Genomic DNA, 21773 nt, shown 5'->3' with positions numbered 1-21773 from the left:
ATGAAAAAGATTTTGGTTCTCAGTTCCCACTATCAACAATGGAGATCTGTTGGCCGATAAGTACACACAAGCGTTTACCCCAAAATATGACCAATAAACTCAAATTAGTAGTCTGCACACTGCCAGAAAAATTGAAATTGGTCTCACAAACTTTTCGTTTTTCACACAATGAGCATATCTTCAAATGGTTTGAGACAGGCACGTGGCTCCTACAAAAAAGCGACTCCTATTTTGTAATAACTGTTCAGGAAAAAAGGGATAAAACAACAACAAACTTCCTCGAATAATTTAATTTTTCTTGGATGCTCAGCTGAGCCATGACCTCAGCTCCCCCTTTCATTTTGACCAGCTCGGGTGGCTTCTACCTCCCGTCGTACTTTTGGGTGGATCAGCGGGGATTAGACTGGATTTCCTGCCACCTTATCAGATGATGGTGTTGAGGAGGGAGATCCAGGATGAGCCTGACACACCGGGAGTCCAGACACTGGCAGAGGTCAGATAAGCTGCCAAAAATACAGAGAAAGAAAAAACCTGCTGCTGCTTCTGTAGAAAATAATAGAAAGAAGGAGAAAATGTATGGAGAGAGGTGGCGTAAATAAATCTATATTTGTATTTTGTGCAGATATATGTGAATAAATGTATATGACTGTTCAGGTTTAAAAGATTTTATTTACAGGTGAGCAGGTGATTATTGTACATGATGCAGTATGAAGACTGTAAAATGAGATTAGGGTGGAGAGAAATGAAGACGTTTCTATGGTCATTTTTTTTTTTATAACACATCAGCACAGTTGAATTTTTTGCAGTCTTTACACATCACAACTAACAGGCCAGTGGCTGCTTAAAGATTGACTTAAAATTTGGCTTCATCAAACAGAGCCTGAAAGTGTATTGATGTGCCACGGATGTATTATCAAAGCTATATACGCTGATGCCTGAGCTGAGCTGCAGACATTGACTTTGTCCTCTAATGCTCGATTTATTCCTCAACATCGAGCCAGGAAGCCAGAAGCTGAATTTATCGATGCCTTACGTCATTGCCTGACATCCATCTCCTCAGAAATTTAACTACACGTCACTGCAACACTGATGACAACAGCTACAACAACAACAACTCATTCAGCCTCAGACAGTCCAGTACCGCTACAACTCAGATATGAGCCACTCAGACGTAAGAATTTCCATACAATGATGTGTTTGTAGGTGTATACCTATATGCACCTACAAACACACCAGGTGTTCTCATTTGGCAAAACCATGAATCAAGTTCCCTACTCTTTTGCTTTATACTATTTAAGTTATATTTATGTATAAAAGAGGAAAGAATTGTATTAAATATATACATTTTGAGGGCCTCAGAGTAGACAAGGAATAGTTTTGTGGTTTAACAAACAGCTTTCAAATGAGTACAGTTGATCTGAATGAATCTAAAAATATAAAATGTTTGATTCACACCATGTAGTGTCACTGATATTTAACGTTTAACCACATAAAGTGAACAAAGCTCACGATGTGTGGACATGAGGTGCACAATGTGCTCCAGCTCTGTTACTACATCCACAGCTCGACCGCCACGTTAACCCCTTTTCAGAGCGTCTGTTATGAAATTATTTTGTTTACATTTAAATATAAATATAACACGTTTACTTTTCATGGCTCTATTAGAATACATTTTTAATTTTCTTTATTTATTGACATAAATGTGGACAAAAGTGGGAAAACAAATTGTTGCTGTTGTTACCTTTAAATACAGAGATGTCTCGGGGTCGTCATGCCAACAATAGTTTTTATTACTTAAAAACATTTATGATGTTTTTTTGTCTTGTTTTGTTTTTGTTTGTTGTAGTTTTTTTTTTGGACTTGTGTCAAACAGTGTCCACACAGCAGGGGGCGCTGCAGAAAGAAGAAGTAAAATAGTAATGTAAAACAAAAATGTCACATTTGGCTGCAAATTTGAAAACAAAGAAAACTTGGCTTTGATAAGTGGAATGTAGAGAACAGGCTGAAAGTATCTCAGGGTGCAGTTAAAATGAAGAGACGAGGCTTTTTGCACTAGATGTCAGCGACAGTCTCCTGTTTGAAAACGAAGCAAAAAGCACAAGGTGGAGCCGTTATTTACCGTCAGTACAAAAAGCAGCAGCCGAGGAAAATGGATTCAGCTGCGCGTGAGACTGCTTTTAAAGAACAGTAATGAAGTAAGAGAAACATGAGCTCAGCGGGGGCCTGCTTTTAGCTCCACAGCAACATTCAGCAGTGATGCACTTTCTTCTGCCTGCTGAGTGGAAGCCTGTATCCACACACAGAAACAAAGAATCCGTTTTTTTCTGGTCAGCTGTTAATATGCTGAACTCTAAGAAGAAATCAGCGGGCTGATCCCTTTATGTTCAGCGAGTGAATAGGTGCTTATGAATCCCGTGAAGGAACAGAGACAGGGGACAGAGGAAAATTAGGTTTCTTCTTAAAATCCTGGTCTTAAATTAATTGTTCTTCTATTTTCTTCACACTACAGGGGGTGCTGGAGCATGTCCAACAGTTTGGCAAACACATATAGACAAACTGTGGGGCTGCGTCCAATAAAGGACACGTATTTCAGGCTACTTCAAAAATTCATCCAACTAATGCATCCTTTCTTCTTGTCTTAACAATAAAATCAACATTTTGATCTTTTGCAATCCAACATATCCTGTGACTCATCGCATGCTGGTAAAAGCTGGACTCTTTTTACAATAAAATACAAACAAACAAACAGCAGACTCTAACGGCCAAAGAGTAAACTCTGAATGTAAATATCAACTGCATGTTGCTAGGCAACACGAGATGCACATAATAATATTCACGCTAGGGTGTTCCCATGATAAGGTGTGACATTTGAGGTCTGCACCTGAACTCACAGCAGTGTGCTGTGTGGAGGACGCAGCCCCTAAAGTAATTATTTCAAAAAACTATTGTGACAACCTTTTCAGACAAGAAAAAGATGTGGTGAGTCAACGAAAACAAATTTACAGCTGCTGAAAATATAGGAAAATGAAATGAAATCAACATCACATGGTCTAACAGAACATTTGATCGTATCGCCTGATGTCATCCAATCATGGGACATGATTGCAATGCAGCAGCAAAATGCCATGTTGGGAGACAGGTCAGGAAAATTGGGAGGCTGTCATTCAGGAGTCTGGGGTTCAAGCTCCCCGACACCGTGAGCTGTTCTGTTTTCACCAGGTGCCAGGTTTTAGTTTTATCACCACAGTAAGACCAGGATGTAGAAACTGAATTTTCCTCCCCCCTCAGCCTGCTTTGCGTCAGTGCGGACATGGTGGGCAAAGTACTCTCATCATGTTTTGTTGGTCTGTTTTTGTTTTTTAATGACTCGGACCCTCTCAGATGATGTAGCTGCTCTGTGTGTAGTTCTGTTGCTGTTGCAGTGCTGTGAAGACCACCAACACCTTCCTGCTGATGTAACGCTGGTCTCTGGTTTGGAGGTGTTTTTCTAAACTAGTGTCTATTTTGGAATTTGATGTTTGATGGTGACAGTCACGTTTCTTTTGTATGTCAACTGTTTCTGTTTCAGAGTAAAGACACAAACTGGAGATAAAGTCTGTGTGTGAGTTTTAATTGGTTATGTCTGTCCTAATAAATCAAGAACATTCCGTTATCATATGCGAGTTTAACCCTGGCAGCACAGATCCCTCCTGAGCCGGACGCAGCTTGTTGTGATGTGAAGCAGCATCACATTCCTGACAGCCGAACACTCCCCTCATTCACATTCACGAAATAAAGTGGGTCACTGAGAGAAACAAGCTTAGGAAGAAAATCAGAGGCTGTGCTTGCATGGAAAGCTGCTTCACATTCACCTGGTTTCTCCAAACATCTGTGTCACCTTTCTGAACCAAAACTGGAATATTTGTGTATTAATAATTTATGTTTCCTCAGCCTGAAAAGGATTTTTCTTTTCTTATTTTTTTTCTTCCTGGATGAAACACTTGAAACAAGAGCTCAGTGAGAGGACAGCAGCATGACCGTCTTACAATACAAGATGATGTTAACAAAAGACAGTCCATAAAATGATGAAAGTGCTTCAAGAAAACAAAAGTTGTGCATATTATTATGAATTGAACTGAAATGAACTGTGGCCAGGAGTTCTGTGGACCCATCACATTGGAGATTCCAGCTTAGCCCTCATTGTAATTGTACTATATAGTAGAAAAAGATCCACGGAGACAAGGCAGCACATGTGGTATACAGGGCTAGAATTATCCTGACTTTCCCCTCAGGATCAATAAAGTATCTATCTATCCATCTATTTATCTATCAACAAGGCATATAGGAGTGTTTTGTCTTGAAAACCCTGAACCTAAGCCACATTCTTTATACAATACAACCAGTTGTTTTAATGCCTAACCCCAACCATGAGTAAAAAAGGAAGTGAAAGTTATGTTTAACATGGACATATCAGATGTGTTGCTATTAGCAATGAAGAGAAAAAAATCTAAGCTCTGCGGCTCACATCATAACAACAGAAAGAACAAAGATATTTATATCACTCTTTAATTAACACAGAAGTTATCAGTGCACGACAACTGTCTTTAAAAAAATCCCAGGACTGAAAGCTGCATAACATCCAGACAGGACGTGTTTAACAAACAATGTCTGACTCACTGCTCATTAATCAAAGTCGTGGCTGTAACTATGGTTACCCCTTAGCAGACTGCAGCCATGATGGTTTTATATATAATAATGCCTTGGTGATGGGAGAACATTCAGTTTATGTTTTTATGATGTAACGCATTAATGTTTTTATCCCCTTGGGAACGTGAGCTGAAGTCTATTCAACACCGTTTTGTAGTGATTGTGTGCGTGATCGATGACCGATGATTTTCTACTAATGAAGCTGGAGCTTCTGTTATGGAAAGAAAAAAATAAGCCTCATATTGTCCTGATCTGACTCGCCCACAGCGAGTACTGTCCAACCATCCAATTTGTCGCTGTGAAGAATTTATCTTTGCCCATCTGTCTTCTGCTGTTTAAAATAGCACAAGCACCAAGAGCGGCACACACACACACACACACAAGCTTTCATCCAAGCATTCACGGCACCAAATGATTAGTTTTCTTTAAAATACTCTATCTGTTATTGTCAACATTAATTATGCTGTCCTCACCAAAAGGTGCCATTGCAGGCAGTGTCCTTTGAGCTAGACAGCAAGCAGAACAGGAGAAGCCTCCGAGGGTCAGACATTGTGATGAGTTGACAGGCTAAGACACACACAGTTGTTTCAAAAACACAAATATTTCAAAAAGCAATAAAGAAACTATAAACCTACAAACTACTCAAAAACATAATCCTACACAAAAAAGGCAGCCACACACACAGGACTACATGTTGATGAAGATTCTCAGTCATACATGTCATTTTCATTCAGAAGGTTAAAGTGAGGCAACCGGAGCGGCGACACATATTCAAGATAACACTACATGACGTTCTCATTAAATTATTCCTAATAATATAACCAAAGCAAACAAATAACAGAATAATATAAACATGACTTACAGATGGTGCTGTTTTGTGGTGTTGTAGTACAAGGACTAACCAGATTGTGCTGTGGTGTGGTTCACTGTTCAGGCCAGAAGAACTAAAGCACAAACAAACACACACACAAACTGTTTCCTGGTTTTGACTTCCTATTTCCTGTTTGATAGTTCACCTGGGACCTATTTTTCAAAGTGCCACTAGGTGGCGATCTAGAGAGTGAAGCACAGCACATGAATAGTTATTGCTGTGTTTCTGTATTTCTATCTCTTTGAGGAGCAGGCTGTACATAGAGAGGGCTCTTGAGAGGGAAGGTATTTTAAAAGAGGGTCATTTTTAGAAAAAACTTACAAATAATAAAGGCCATTTAAAACATAATTGATGGATGACTGAGTTCACTTAGCAGGTCCTGTAGAAATTTGACGTATTCAATTCCATTCACTTTTATCTGTAAACAAAACTGTTTCTAGGCACTAGAAACTATATAGTCTGTATGGATGACATGACAGCTCCCCAAAGGTGAGTCCACACATCTAAAGAGCAGCGCCTCCTCACCAGGAAAACCTCACATGAGTCTGCAGCCAATGCAGCAGCTAAAGATGTATGCAAGAAGTTAAGCAATGGGTGTGTAACCAACATGGCAACATGATGGGAAACCCAGAGCCTGACCCCCATGCAGGGAGTACAGAAGGCAGCGCAGGAAGAAGACTGCATCCCAGATCACTGGACCATAGCTAAAGACTTTGCTTTGGTGATGGCAGTCCTGACTTTTATGGCTTTAATGAGAAATTCCACACAAGTGAGTGACTTCAACCATTGGGGATCAAATGTTTTGGTTTGTTGCTGCAAAAAGATCAATGAAAATGAGTGAACAGGTGGGTCTTTTTACACTCACAGACATTTTGTGACTGGTTCTGTTTCCAGCTGTGTCAGCTATTAGTGCTGAGGAGTGTATAATCCTCTGGGTGGGTCATAATCTACCAACCTGCATTCAGTGTGTGCAAATTATGGTCGTGAAATGTCAGTCAGCATGACTGCTGTGATTGGTGCACCTGCTGCTACACACACACACAGTTATATCCCCTTTCTTTAAAGTGTGTTTGTTCCGTTTGAGCCATAAATTATTCAAACAGTCAATCAGTTAAATATCTTTCCTCCCTGGCTTAAAACATGTTGAAATGAGGCAGAAACGGAAACATGGAAGAACTTCTCGCTTCACAGTAACCAGTTCACACCCTATAAAAATGAAATAAGTGAGGAAATGAGTGTCTACAGTGCAGAAGTGCCACTGTCCCCTTACTCATTTTCTCTTAAGGATGCAGCAGTATCTTAGGAGAGGTCGTTATCAAGCACGCAGAGTTTAGTTTAAGTGGTTCTAGTGAGCATGAAGTAATTAAAGGATTCCTCACAAATCCCTTCAGAGATAGACGTAGGCAGAAGAGGGGATTAATGACAAATCAGAGAAGGGGAAGGAGGGGGAGATGAAACGAGAGGGGGGAAAAAGGCAAAATGTACCATAAAGACAAATATCAGACGAGAAACCCTCAGGAGGAGACGAGAAACAGGACGAGGAGTCAGAGGAGGGCAAAGAAGGAGAGGGTGGTGAGATGAGCAGAGATGACACTGGACAATATAAGCAATTCTTTGTCAATATATTTCATAAATGATATCTGACAGTTTTCATGCCACCCGTCCTTTTTTCCACATCTTTCCATCACTCTCCCCTCCCACAGGATGAGCTGACTGTGGCAGACATCAGAGAAAAACAAGCTGTCTGTTGTTCCCTCCGGAGTCTTGTACAGAATTGTAAATCAATCTCACCGTCTGTACATGGACTCCCAAAGCCAAAGAGAAAACTCAGTGTCTGCATCGGATTCTGTTTAATATGCAGAACGTTTCAAGAGTAAAAGATTTTTTCTTTCAAAAAAAAATCTATGTGGTCTAATGCAAGGCAATGTGACAGTTATGGGGGTGTTTCAAGTCTTACTATGGCGGGAAGTAAACTTGTAGATGCTAATAGTTACTTTAAAATGTAGTCCTGATCGGGAACAGACTGAAATACACAAGGTACAAGACACAGGTGAGAAATAGGGCAGGGGAAAGCAATCACATAGGAGGGGAAAGACTAGGAAGTAAAACAGACGAGGATACACAAGGAAACAGGACTTTCAAAATAAAACAGGAAAAACAAGGAGTCTCGCTCTCCTATATCTGACATGATTTGTGACTGAAAGGCAGCTGTGGCCACATACCATGCTAGTTAGCTCGCAGGCTAGTTACTGTGTCACCTTTGTCACAGAGGTGCATCACTAACATTTATTTTTAAAAAACATGTCATGTTATATTGTTTAACTTAAGTGACATCTTCTTCTGGTGACTGTTGAAGCAAATACGTGTTACTCTAAAACAAAAGAACAACTTTCACGTTTTAGAGGTCACGATGCTGAAGTCATCCAACATGGCGGCACTGTGATTACACCTCTCCTGATGACACCCTGAAGTCACACAGTCAGATGTCAATAATTACAGTGTTTGTTTTCATCTTGTTGTTCGGCTCTGTTTGTCTGATCCTCATCGTTTCTCAAAACCTTTTAACCAAAACAAACAGATTAAAGCTTTTCAATCCTCCTGTAGGCGACAAATCTAGCTAATGAATTACTTGACTGAACACAGCAAAGAGAGATACATTTGTATTGTGTCTTGGATTATGAGTTTATCAGAAGGTTTTTTTAGGTTAAATATTGGCTTTGAGCGTCTCGCTGTACTGAATCCCTAAGGTCGCGTTTTCGAACAATATAAACAATGACAGAGATTTCAAAGTGAACCAGAGGGCGTGTCGGCAGGAAGAACATTTTACCCATTCACTGCTGATCTCATCTCTGCCTCAGCCTTTAGGCTCTGTGAGGCTATTGATCATCATCTGCATGTGTGGTTTGACTGCATTCTTCGCTATGTCCTCTGACTTAAACTAAATTTGTGGAGCGGCTGTTTATCACTGTGACATTTACGTATCAGCAAAAGTTCAATCATCACTCACAGCAGACGGCAGATTGATGTCTGACTGCCAGGAATTCATGAAGTGCTGCGTTGCTACTTTAAATTGTATGGAAGAAAAAATTCAACATGACAAGAGAACTGACTCATTTATGAAGTCAAAATTAACTTAAAAAAAAAAATATTTCAATCAGGAGATCAAGTTATGAAAACATACAAATTTATTCAAATTAAGTTCAAATAGAATGTGTTTTGCCGTTTAGACCCCGAAGTAAGATCATCCATGAAGAGGGAAGAAATGGAGGTGAAGCAGAGAAGGGAAGAGAGATTTCATTTCACCACCACCAGATATTTTAGTCCTTGAAAATGGACTGAAATATGTGGCCTGAAGAAATAAAGGTGTCTGAAGGTGTCAAACCTCAAAATTCCTGTGTGATGGCCCACCTTAGAGTGGAGACATTAGCGGTTGTACTGGCCTCCTGGATGGATTGGATGACACAGCCCAATGTAACCATGTGTCATCCATTGGGGATGTATTATCAACAAAATGTGGCGTTGTTTGGTCAGGATGCATCAGAACGTTTGTACCAGATTTAAAGGAATAGACAACCTGAAAACAAAACATAACGGCATGAGAATGATGAGTCACAAATATGACTTAAAACTTCAGCTCTGAAGTTTGTGTGTGTGCAGAAATAATTAAAGGGAAAATCAGAACTGGGAAATGGTGCTCAGTGAAGTCTGGAAGAAGTTCAAGGACAATTTTAAGTGTTGATTATCACATTTTCCATCAGAGCATCTCTTCATTTGTACACGTGTCCCCAGAGAGACCTCCTCTTCACACAGCTCTTATCATCCAAGGAGGGAGAATAGTAAGCAAGGCGAGGTGGGAGGAGGAGGAGGAGGTGGAGGAGGACAGAATGACATGTGCTTTAATAAAACAACACATAAAGCATAAAAAAGTACAAAGGGAGAGCTCGCCTCACTAAACTGAAGCTCTCACACCCACACTCACCCACAGGCACACAGATTCACAGTGTGTGTATGTGTGTGTGTGTGTGTGCTTCTGATTACTTTTTCAGTTTACTTTAAAGTTTGTCAGCAGGTGATGTGGACAGGCAGGTGTGTGTGTGTGGATGGGGGGGGGGGGGGTCTTTTAGATGTGATGACAAGAAGAAGCACCAAATCTTTTATGCACATATTTTCCAGAATTTGTGACAGCTGAAGGGAAACTTTAGCCTTGTAAAATATACTTAGTACTGCAGAAGTGTCCTTTAACCTAAACTAGGTTAAACTGGGTTGTCTATCCCAGCTATACGGGTGAGAGGCGGGGTACCCCCCTGGACAGGTCCGCAGTCCATCACATGGCAGCACACAGACAAGCAACCATTCACACTCACACTCTCACCTACCGGCAATTTAGAGTCACCATCTGAGCTAACCTCAGCATCTTCAGTGATTTTTTTATTTTTGTTTTTATTGATTGTAATTAGCTTCTGTCAGACAGTGACTGACAGACGGTTCAGCCAATCACTTGCCAAGTATAACTATAAACAGCACTGCAGGCTGCGGTTTGTCTTTGGGGATGAGCTGTCCCTTTGACATACAGATTGCAGCCTTTGTTATAATAACAGGGCAGGTCTCTGTCATCTCAGGGTCCCTCTGGCTCTTCTTCCCTGCTGTGACTTACCACCAGACTACATTCAGCCTGCCATTTTTCCCCTCCTCCTTCTCCCACAATTCATAGCATTACTGCCCACCTGTGACTCTTCAGCACTGCCTAGATGAGTAATGGCCTAAAAAGGCCTAGAATGCTTTGCACTTAAGCCAATTAAAGCCTTTTGAAGGTACGTATGAACGTATGAAAACAAAGGAGTAGCACATCAGAAACACTCTGAGACATCTCAGAGGAATTACACTGCAGCTTGCAAAGAAACAACTCATATCTCAAAAGTTCACCAAGAGTTTAAAGCAATGCAAAAATCAACACAAAGATTCACTTTGCTGCCGCTAGTCCACCGAGGATGACAATCCATTTCACTGAACTGGTGTAAAAGTTTCTGTAAAGCCTGATGTGGACATTCCCAAAGAAAGAAAAGAGAGAGGTTGTCATGGTGACTTTCTTTTAGTCTGCTGCTAGGAAACATGTGATAATTGGCCCTGATAAATACAAAGAAATAAAAACAGTGCAGAATTTAAAGCTTACATATGCACACACACACCATTATTTATACAACTGAGGGATGCTCACTGTGCTGTTGGACTGCCTCAAAAGCTTAGGTTTTCTGAAGGTGCATGTTTCCACTGAAGAAGCACTCGACTCAGAGGCTCATTCAAGGTTGGTGCAAACTTTGTGGACCACAAAGGATACTCATCCTCCTGAGGATGCAGTCACACACTCACACACCCTGACCTGCATCATGTTCTGTTATAATTATTCTTCCCATTAACCACTCAGTCTGTGCTGACTAAAGGAAAAGGCAGCCTGCACACAGGGAACAAAGTCCATAACACAGACAACAGGTGCACGGGGAGGATAGAGCCAGGCTGGAACGCTGGGCTGCTGATTTAGAGGAGAAACAGGTGAGCTGATGGGAACACTGGGAGCAGGTGAGGAGGTGGGCGTGGTAGACAGATGACTTGAGAGCAGAGAACAGAAGGCATGATATTATCAATGAACCCTCAGATTAAACTGATATCACCACTGTGTATGCATGTGTTGGTAAGAAACCTTCCAGCAGTGCATCATGTTTGGTGCACAGTTCAGTCTATATTACAGCACCAGCCAACTGTTAGCTCACCCCTCCCATTATAGATTCATAGTGAAGATATCAAACCCGTAAAGGAACATAATATGAAATTGTGCACTTAACATAAAAATGTTCATAGTTTTTCGCCCATCCGCAACTATATATGTGTTCCTCATCGATCAGCTCCTTTGCTTGACCAAAAATAATCAAAATATGGTTACTTCCTGTTTGAAGCATTTGAAAAAGCAAACATAACACAAAGCCTCAGATCAGAAAAACTTGAATTAGTCATTAAAACTTAAAAATGTGCGGCTCATTGTTTAAAGATGGCGGTTGAGGGGCTCAATATTTCAAGAATTAACCCCTTCAGAGGGCCTTCTTGATGGGTCCAGCTGGGACTGAGGTTGACAGAGAATGTGAGATAGAAATATGATCAATCATCCTGATCGCATTGATTATTTGTTTTACTGCAGAGTGAGCCGCTTCTTAGTCGATTGTCTTTGTTCACATTTAAAATAAAAGAGTTTAATCCCTGAGGAAAACTGATAAAAATATGTATCCCAATTATTTAAAGACTGCAGTATATACTTTAATATTTAAAAAGATAGTCGCACTTCCACATTAAAATGTTGTGATTGGAATTTAATTTTTGGGGCACACATCTGTAAGATGGTAAATATTACACGCTGATGAATGATTGACACATTTAGTTATTTGGTATCCGAGTCAGAAGTTGCTTTAATTCAAAGATATCAAAAAGATAAAACACAAAACACTCAGCCAAAAACCTGACACAGTCCAATTCAACAAATAGTCTGAGAAGGTTCTTATTTTTGGTCATTTGCAAAGCTAAAAGCTAGCCTATTTATTCAGATTTAAAACAAAATGTACATATGTGTGCATGTTAAACATCTCTGCTTCGATGAACTCAGTCACTACTACATGCATAAGTAAAAGCAGCCTGCTATTGTTTTACATGTGGTTATTATGCTGTTTGTCATGCAGCCCTGCAGCAGGTTCTGTAGGTTTACAGTGTGTTCGCAAAGTCCTCTCCAAAGTCAATGATAGCTCTCAGTGCACTCAGGATCAGAGTGTCGACATCATCATTCAGCAGGGTTTCTGTACAGTAGTTCTTCATAGGAAAGATGCAGTTGAGGGGAATTCCCACTTTTCTGCTGAAATCCTCAATCTAAGTTTGAAATAATGAAGGTTTCAGTTTAAGTTGTGTTCAATTGTTCAATTGTTCAGCTGAAACTCACCTTTGTCTTCAGATATTTGCTCTTGAATGTGTTCGTCAGATCTTTTTCAACTTCCTCACAGGCCTCATCAATTTTTGTGAGGACAGCGATCTGTGGAATACCTGTAGATACACAGATTGACTCAGATATTGTGCCTGCATTGACTTAGGCCCAGTTCACACTGGAGAAAGTCAATCCAGCTAGAGATGTAAGCCAATCCGGCTAGATCCATGGATCGAGGTCTATCCGGATATATCCGGATTGATTTCCCCAGTGTTAACGGGGTCTAATTACTGACCCCTGAGTGACAAATATTTGAATATTATGAAATGATCATGATGAAACTATCATTAGTACTTTAACTTTAATCTATTAATCTGGTCTTACCCAAAGCACTGGCTGCCTCTCTAATCTCCCTTATCTTTTGCAAAAAACCATCTTTCATCTCTCCTACATTAGCCGAGTAGAGACAGACCAGAACATGGACTCTGTCATCGGGAGAGGGTTGAGAGACGTAGCCATGGTCACTAGGTGTCAGTGGAGATACAGAATTGAACTGCAGAATGAAAAGATTTAAATTATAACTAATGCATGTCTGAGATTTACACATGCGTTAGGTGTGACATTTGTACCTTGTAACCCTCCTTTACATGTCCCTCCAAGGCCAGTTTGATGTCCTTGACATGGACTCCTCTTCCTGTTCCTTCCTCCAGACCCATGACATCATTAAAGACAAAAGGATAAATGTTCCCTCTGCCTTCTCTCTGGATGGTATGAGTTTTAAACTGAAACACACACACACAAATGATTGTGGTGCACCTTCTGCAAAACAAATTCTAGACCAATCAGCCTCCTGTGACAAGCTCTGACAGTTATAGGTGTGTTTTAAGTATATTCAGAGGTTCAGTTTTTGCATGTGCAAATATTTTGGTATTGCTTTAATGCTCATATTTGCCCTTCGGCATCATCAAAAGTCTGCTGCTCTCTAGCTTTCAAAGATCTTTATCAGCTTGGTGTGAGTGTAGTGCACATGCAACACTGAATATGTGCCAACACATAAGTGGATAGACATGAGTTTACACACCTTTTTAGTAAAACTGATTTCAGAGTTGTCTGAACTGGCCAAAGCTGGAATCACAACTTTCCTTCGAACGACACTGCTGACAGAATTGATGAAGGTGGACTTTCCAACACCAACTGGACCATGGAGGAGAACTCTGATGTGTCTGACGGCCTCATTTTCAGGTTTATAATTCTTCACATAATCCAGATCACTCGCATTGTTTCTGTAAAAATGTGGCAAAGATTCAAGACAGACGTTTTCACAAAGTTACTGTATGTGGGGAAAAAGGCATGCCTGGTCTACATGTCATCTCAATGATCAAACTGTCAATATCAATAATAAAGGAGTGACTAAATGAAAGAATGTGCCAGTAAATGCATAATAATGTGGGCAATGGCCAACATAAAATATGAGATTAGTTTACATGTAAATTAAGTTCTGCATTTATTTAAAGTTGTACTGATGTGCTTAATATTTTTATTCATGTGTTTTTACATTTGTTTTTTTTATAATAATACAAAAACACCAATAAATCAATACATTAACTCCATACAAAGTTAAAAATGCTTTGACAGAATGTCTGCAGCTTTCAGGTCATCTTCAGCAGGTCGTCTTATCACTCTGTCTGTATGCAACTTATAACCATATATTAATTAAGTAATGTGTCTACAAATGAAGTAATTAACTCACCCCCATGATACCTGTCTCCACGGAGTCCTAAGAGCTGGTATGACAAAAATGAAGATTTAAAGCATTTAATTTTCTGAAGAAAAATAAAATAATATTAGGTCATGAATTATTAACAGAAATCATGTTCTAACTTACTGGGTGGAGAAGGTGGTGGTCGGGTTGCAGGTTCTATAGAAGAAGACAAATGCAATTCATTGTGAAACAAAAAGTAATTCATTGTACAGTTAAAATAAATCATTCAGGATTATGTTTTAAAACAAAAGAAAAAACGAAATCTAAATTAATTACATAAATAATATACAGTAGCAGTCAGGCACAGGCAAACCAGGCAAAAGAGAAAGGGGCCCTCCCCTTTCTCTTTCTCACAGGGGACAGTTCCCCTCTGGGTCTCCCAAATGGAACGGACAAGTGTTGTTGATTTAAAGCATTTAATTTTCTGAAGAAAAATAAAATAATATTAGGTCATGAATTATTAACAGAAATCATGTTCTAACTTACTGGGTGGAGAAGGTGGTGGTCGGGTTGCAGGTTCTATAGAAGAAGACAAATGCAATACATTGTCAAACAAAAAGTAATTAATTGTACAGTTAAAATAAATCATTCAGGATTATGTTTCAAAACAAAAGAAAAAACGAAATCTAAATTAATTACATAACTAATATACAGTAGCAGTCAGGCACAGGCAAACCAGGCAAAAGAGAAAGGGGCCCTCCCCTTTCTCTTTCTCACAGGGGACAGTTCCCCTCTGGGTCTCCCAAATGGAACGGACAAGTGTTGTTGATTTAAAGCATTTCATTTTCTGAAGAAAAATAAAATAATATTAGATCATGAATTATTAACAGAAATCATGTTCTAACTTACTGGGTGGAGAAGGTGGTGGTCGGGGTGCAGGTTCTATAGAAGAAGACAAATGCAATACATTGTGAAACAAAAAGTAATTAATTGTACAGTTAAAATAAATCATTCAGGATTATGTTTTAAAACAAAAGAAAAAACGAAATCTAAATTAATTACATAACTAATATACAGTAGCAGTCAGGCACAGGCAAACCAGGCAAAAGAGAAAGGGGCCCTCCCCTTTCTCTTTCTCACAGGGGACAGTTCCCCTCTGGGTCTCCCAAATGGAACGGACAAGTGTTGTTGATTTAAAGCATTTCATTTTCTGAAGAAAAATAAAATAATATTAGATCATGAATTATTAACAGAAATCATGTTCTAACTTACTGGGTGGAGAAGGTGGTGGTCGGGGTGCAGGTTCTATAGAAGAAGACAAATGCAATACATTGTGAAACAAAAAGTAATTCATTGTACAGTTAAAATAAATCATTCAGGATTATGTTTTAAAACAAAAGGAAAAACGAAATCTAAATTAATTACATAAATAATATACAGTAGCAGTCAGGCACAGGCAAACCAGGCAGCCGACCGGGGCAGCATTTTTTCATGACACATGGGAGGTGGCCTTTCTCTTTCTCACGGGGGACAGTTCACCTCTGGGTCTCCCAAATGGAACGCACAAGTGTTTGTGCAGGATTGCTTTCATTGTTTTGCAATAACATGGCTGCTTGAGTCAGAATTCTGAGAAAAAAGTTAGAATTCTGACTCTAATCACAGAAGAAGCAACCTTTTTTGCCAGTGGCCCTGATCCTCTTCTGTCATATAAAATAAAATAATATGCAGCAGAAAATAAGGAACATAGCACACAGAATTAATCAAGTAAAATCAAGTAAAATAATAATAAATTACATATAAACAGTCAAATTTCAAAAGGCTAATGAATTGCTGCATCATCTAATAGAGATTAAAAGCAGCTAAATGCTGTGCATGTGGTTTCATGTAACTTACTAGATTCTGAACCACCCATGGCTGGAGAAGAATAGAAATTACAGTGAAGTCCCTGAAATAAAACCATTATGAAGTTAGTTACTGCAGGTAACTCACATCAGAACTGGTAGATATCAATGAAAATACATGTATTCTCAGAAATGTTGAGCTTAATAAATATAAATATGTTAGAGAAGAAGTCTTACCTTGATGATGCTGATGCTGATGTGAAAAATGACTGAGGGATGCTGCAGCTAGAAACCCTTTTATAGAGCACTCTTCCACTTCCAGTTTCTATTCATTATTTTTGTATCTAGGATAAGTCATGTGGTTTACAAGAAATCCTGGTGGGAGGTGAAGAACGGAGGGGAGGGGGGATCTTTATCCAAGAATACTAAAGGTGTCACACAAATGCCTTAAACAACATGTTGCTGGTTCATAGTAGAAGAAAACAGAGTTAAAGTAAATGACACGTAAACAGACACATTTCAAATGACTAATGCATCGTCACCATTAGATGATGTGTTTCATAATGGAGATGATGTTGATGAAGACTCTCAGTCATCCAGGTCATATTCATAGAGAGGAGCTGTACAGTTTTCTTGAAGACGTTTCACTGCTCCTCCAGCAGCTTCATCCCTTCTAACTGTTTGGTGTGGAAACATGGTTCTGGGTAAAACTCACAAAACAATGGTTCTAATTACTTCATACTTACTGTTGGTCTGACTGACTGTGTCTGGTGTGTCTAATGACGAATGGCTAACGGCTATGAGATTAGAGAGCCCATTGTTGTTGCTGTGACCCCCCCCCCCCCCCCCCCCCCCCCCCACACACACACACACACACACACCACCACCACCAAACAGAACACTTTACAAGTCCAGGCGCCTTGCTTCTAATGCCTTAATGGAGAGGATGCAGCATTTGATTGACTGGTTTCCATTAGATGATGCAGATGCAACATCAGCTAATGGAGATGATGCAGCATCTTTAAACTGCAATTGAAAATGAAAGTGAAAGTTTGAGGGTGCTCTATAAAGGAGCATCATTCCACTTTTACTCTTCACTCAGCAGCAGCAGCAGCAGCTCTTCAGGCATGGTGTAGGAGTCACAGAGCATGTGTCTGCATGTTTACTATGTGATTGGCTTTTAGTTTCCACTTTGATTGTAAGATCATATTTTTGTTTTATTGTGATATCTTATTTTATATATTTAGATTATTTTTCTTGTTGCAAAGCCAATACAACTCTTTTCAATACAAATGTACGAGTGCCAGTGTTTCTTTTTACAGTCTAAATGCGTGTTGTCATTGACAAGAGTTAAAACACTGTTCCTGTTTAATCTGGTGCCTGGTGATGACTATGGACATTTGCTATACATGATTGCTTCTGCTCACTGTCTTCACAAGCTAATAGTGTTTGCCATGGGGCTCTAATATTCACTACTAACTGTGGTCCCCTCACTCACCACCACTCACAATATTCTTCATTGTAAAGTTAACAGGACGTCTTTACATGCTTCAGTCATTGGTACATGTTCATTTACAAAACCATTCTGGGTATCACTCCTCCCTATCTCTCCTGAGACACTGAGAACTGGTCTGAAACTTATCCCAAAGTTGTCTTGGGTGTTAATGTTTTCTACCATGAGACTGTGAATGGGTTATTGTCCTGTCAAGAAAACAAAGATGCAGTCAAAGTAGTAAAAGAGCTTCTGGAAAAAAAAAACTCAAACTCCTCATCCAAGTGGTGTCTTTTGATGTAGTCACACCAGCTGACAGTGGCACTGGTTGTTGTTTTTCTCGGCTAAAAGCATAAACCCTGATATCTCCCTAATTAATATTAACATTCCTATTTAAAATGTTTAAAATGTTTTGAGTAACACAGACAACATCTGTGAATGAAAACATGTAGTTTTAAATTAAAAACAGAAACATGTCCTGGATATGATGGTTCTAGAACACATCATGTGTGATGTAGCCTTCAGTGTGAAAATATAAAAACAGTAACAGCATATATGTCTCAAATAAAATGTTTGACTGCAAAGCTGCACAGAGACTGCTTATTACAGCATGTAACAGTAACCTGTTTAACACTGATCCCTGAGGAGCCAAGAATCCGCCACTGTTCATGAATAAAAGCTTCAAACCACTTTTTTGTTACTTGTGAGTCTTTGTCATGTTGCATGCACAGTGGACTGGCACAGCTTTTGTCATGTGTCCTATAGGAACCTGCAGACTGAGTCACAGATGCAACACACACCTGCAGCTCTGCATGTCAAGGTGGAGATATTTCACTAACACAGCAGCCCAGAACACAGTGGTACAACCCTCCAGGGCCAAATGTCAGAATAATGAGTGCTGTTGTAGTAAAATTAATCTTGATCTGATGTACATGTTCTCACATTGTAATTGTCAGGATTGATAAGCAGGAGGACACAAGTGCAGGACAGCAGGCAGCAAGGTGGACAGACAACACACAAGACAAACACCAGCACCGAGTGAGGGGAAGATGCTCATGATACACAGAGGGAAGGGAGAGACAATGAGGCACAGGTGAGAAACATGAGGGAGGAGCAGGTAATAGGAGGAGGAGGGAGCACACAAGGAAGGGGAAGACAGGACACCTGAAAAGAGAGGGAGGTCAGTGATTTCAAAATAAAATAAGAAATAATACAAACACAACAGAACTACAAAATAAAAGCCCTGGTACATGGTGAAACCCTGACTAATGTTTTTCAGTATTCACACACACACTGAATTCACATTCAGTCCTCTTCACCAAAACACAACCTGTCATCTCATAGTTTAACAGATCTGTGGAGGTTAAGTTGTCATGGTGACACTGCTGCAATGTCTCCATTCAAAGTATCACACACTCTGACAGGGGAGAGCACTAAGAGGTTAATTAATGTGACACAGGTGAGAACAATAAGGTTGAGGCAGGCAATCGATAAGGAGGAAGTACAACACACAAAGATAAACAAGGAAAGCAAACAGGAAACAACCAAAACAGGGCAAAATAAACCAGAAAAAACCAGGAACATCAAGGATTAAATGAAAACCAAACCAGCTGAAGCAGCGATCATCACAGTGATGATGCAGTCCCTTTCTCCAGACTAATATCTTCTTTAAAGACAAAGAAAAAGGTCCTCTCTTTTTTCCTTTTAGATCGTGTCAGATAGAGCAGTCACACTCTAAATTTCTTTACTTGAAACTGGCTGTGTGTCACAGAAGAGGAAGAGGAGCAACTTAATGTATCAGGGGAATGAGGCCTGCCAAGAGGCTGAGGACCAGACTGCACCAACACAAAGGGCGGGCCAAGACTAAAACACGGTGTCGCCCCCGCTATAGTTGACCAATCAATTGTTACTAAACCTAAGGAAGATCTGCATCCTTCTGGAAGGTTGGTTACAATTAACTGCTTGCAGCCTGTGCTTTTCCAAAAAGAAAAGGTCTTTGTACAAGCATGATTGCTTGATGCACTATGTACAGCACCAACTAACCACTTCTCCCTGCACTCAACTGTGCAATACCTGTTTGTTATCATAACTTTACTGTACGTTTTATTGGTGGTAAATGTTATGTATCCTACTCTAATGTTACCTCTATTGTATAATGTATTGTTAGTTTACTTTATAATGGAATAGTAGGTTATGTATTCTGCCGTTCATGTGCAAAAATCTCGCCATCAAAACAGGGCTCCGCTTACATCAGGTCAAAGACTGTATCGATGCCCCATCTTCCAAAATGTTTTTCCCTGAGCAAACCTGGTGATGAACAGCTGATCATAATTAAACGGATTTGACGTCACTTTGTTGATAATTAACTACCGGTGCTTCATTCTATTAATATACACAATGTAAATAAAGATTACAACATAAATAAATGGCTCTAATACCATGTACACTGCTCAAAAAATAAAGGGAACACTTAAAAAACACAATGTAACTACAAGTCAATCACTCTTCTGTGAAATCAGCCTGTCCAGTTAGGAAGCAACACTGACTGTGAATCAGTTTCAGCTGCTGTTGTGCAAATGGAACAGACAACAGGTGGAAATGAGAGGCAATTATCAAGTAGTGTAGTGCAGCTCATCCAGCCGCTCATCCAGATGCTGTGCGAAGGCTGTCCCAATTCGCCAAAATTCAAAGGGTCCTTAAAATGCGTCCTCCTTTTGTCTGAATTCAAGGATGCATCGCTACCATCCTTCGTGGCCTTACATATCCCAAGATGCTTTGCGGGCCTATTTTTTTCAACAGTACAATGACGGACAAAGCGAGCGGCACCAGCAGTAGTGCCGAAATCACATTTAAACGTAAGTAAAGGGCAGTAGTTTGAGGGATTTTTAAAATGCTAGTAGTGATAGCAGCATTAAAAAACATGCAAAATTATCGTTATTACATCAAACGGTCATTTTGCCTGTTGTCATTTTGTTGTAGGAGGAGCAGAGGGAAACAGATGAAATCTTACAATTGATAACGGAGGAGATGAGGCTGGAGAGGGAGAGAGAGAGAGAGAGAGAGAGAAAGAATGGACAGACTTCAGCTCATTGGAGAGGATGGTGGACAGGCTGTGATTTTTGTTTGATGTTGTGTTATTTAAATGGTTACTTATTAAATTGTATATTACATTGTTATTGTCTTTGTGTTCCTAAACTCTTCTCACCTTGTTACATTATGTGTTTTATTACCTATTTATAATTTAAGTAAACTTTTGAGCTTCTCAGTGACAACAGTAAATCATTTATTGTTCTGTTATGTACAATGTTTACAAAGATACACTTTGAACATTTCTAACTATTTACCAGTAGGCAATATTAAAATGTACAGTTTATTATTTATAAAAGATCAGCAGAAAATACTATTTACAAATGTGATGGAGCTCAGGAGGGGAGGGGAAAAAGGGTGCCAACAATGCCACCCAGGGAGGTGAGGGCCTCAACCCGGGAAATGAAAAAGGGCACACAGGTTTGACTCACACACAGGGCAAGGGTCGGGTACCATAAAAAGAAGATTTAATTACAAAAAGAGTAGGATCCATATACCATGTTTAAAATTAGTTATAAAATATGTTGCCAGTTCAGTAGGTGAGATGGGTTGGGATGGCCCTGCAAAATAAATAAATACTGACAAGACTGAGGCTCACCAAGGCAGAGGGACAAACCAAAAAGGAATCAAACTACACCTGTGACACTACACTACACATGACTGTAAAGTTTCTATTGGATGAAGTATGTAGGAGATACAGTCACAAACACATCTATTTCCTGTGTGTTGGCGAAGGGTCAACTTTGTGGTGGCGGCACAGCCAGACCGTGTGACGAAGTGCTGCGTTTTTGATAACATCTGGTCCCTAATGCCTTAAGAGTAAACAGATCAAGTTTCAGATGGATTGGACAAATCCACTACAAGGAGTTCATAAAAGTGTGGGGAGAAAAAAATGCAAAATGGCATGGTTTTTCCAAAATGGCGGACTTCCTGTGCGTTTTAGAGGATACCTCCAAGAGACTTTTCACGGCTACAGGTGTTACATATGTGTACCAATTTTCGTGTGTGTAGGTGAAAGTGCAACCCACATGTCAAAGTAGGGGGCGATGGAGAGCCATGTGGCCACGCCTGCATGTGCATATAATTATATCAATCTGTTCAGAATGACAGGCTCAGCATGCCTGATTTTTTTGATCCAC

The 21773-nt window shown here is 39.8% G+C and overlaps 1 protein-coding gene across 7 annotated transcripts; it reads right to left on the bottom strand.

Annotated features, from left to right (window-relative positions):
* Window positions 1-11827: 11827 nt before the first annotated feature.
* Window positions 11828-16381, bottom strand: LOC114426637 (interferon-induced protein 44-like). 7 transcript variants are annotated; one of them, XM_028394165.1, is made up of 12 exons: window positions 16293-16381; window positions 16108-16159; window positions 15487-15519; window positions 15124-15156; window positions 14761-14793; window positions 14398-14430; window positions 14263-14296; window positions 13594-13795; window positions 13142-13294; window positions 12897-13065; window positions 12531-12631; window positions 11828-12460 (listed from the first exon to the last, which is right to left on the bottom strand). In XM_028394165.1, the coding sequence occupies exons 2-12, from the start codon at window positions 16124-16126 to the stop codon at window positions 12299-12301; spliced, it is 972 nt and encodes a 323-aa protein (XP_028249966.1). In that variant the 5' UTR covers window positions 16127-16159; window positions 16293-16381; the 3' UTR covers window positions 11828-12298. The 7 variants fall into 7 exon arrangements, with proteins under 7 accessions (XP_028249966.1, XP_028249968.1, XP_028249967.1 ...); XM_028394167.1 differs by lacking the exon at window positions 14398-14430; XM_028394166.1 differs by lacking the exon at window positions 15124-15156.
* Window positions 16382-21773: the final 5392 nt, after the last annotated feature.

This window comes from Parambassis ranga, chromosome 21 (genome assembly GCF_900634625.1).
Source record: "Parambassis ranga chromosome 21, fParRan2.1, whole genome shotgun sequence".
In the NCBI taxonomy this organism is placed as follows: domain Eukaryota; kingdom Metazoa; phylum Chordata; class Actinopteri; family Ambassidae; genus Parambassis; species Parambassis ranga.
This window is presented reverse-complemented; position numbering and strand designations above follow the sequence as displayed.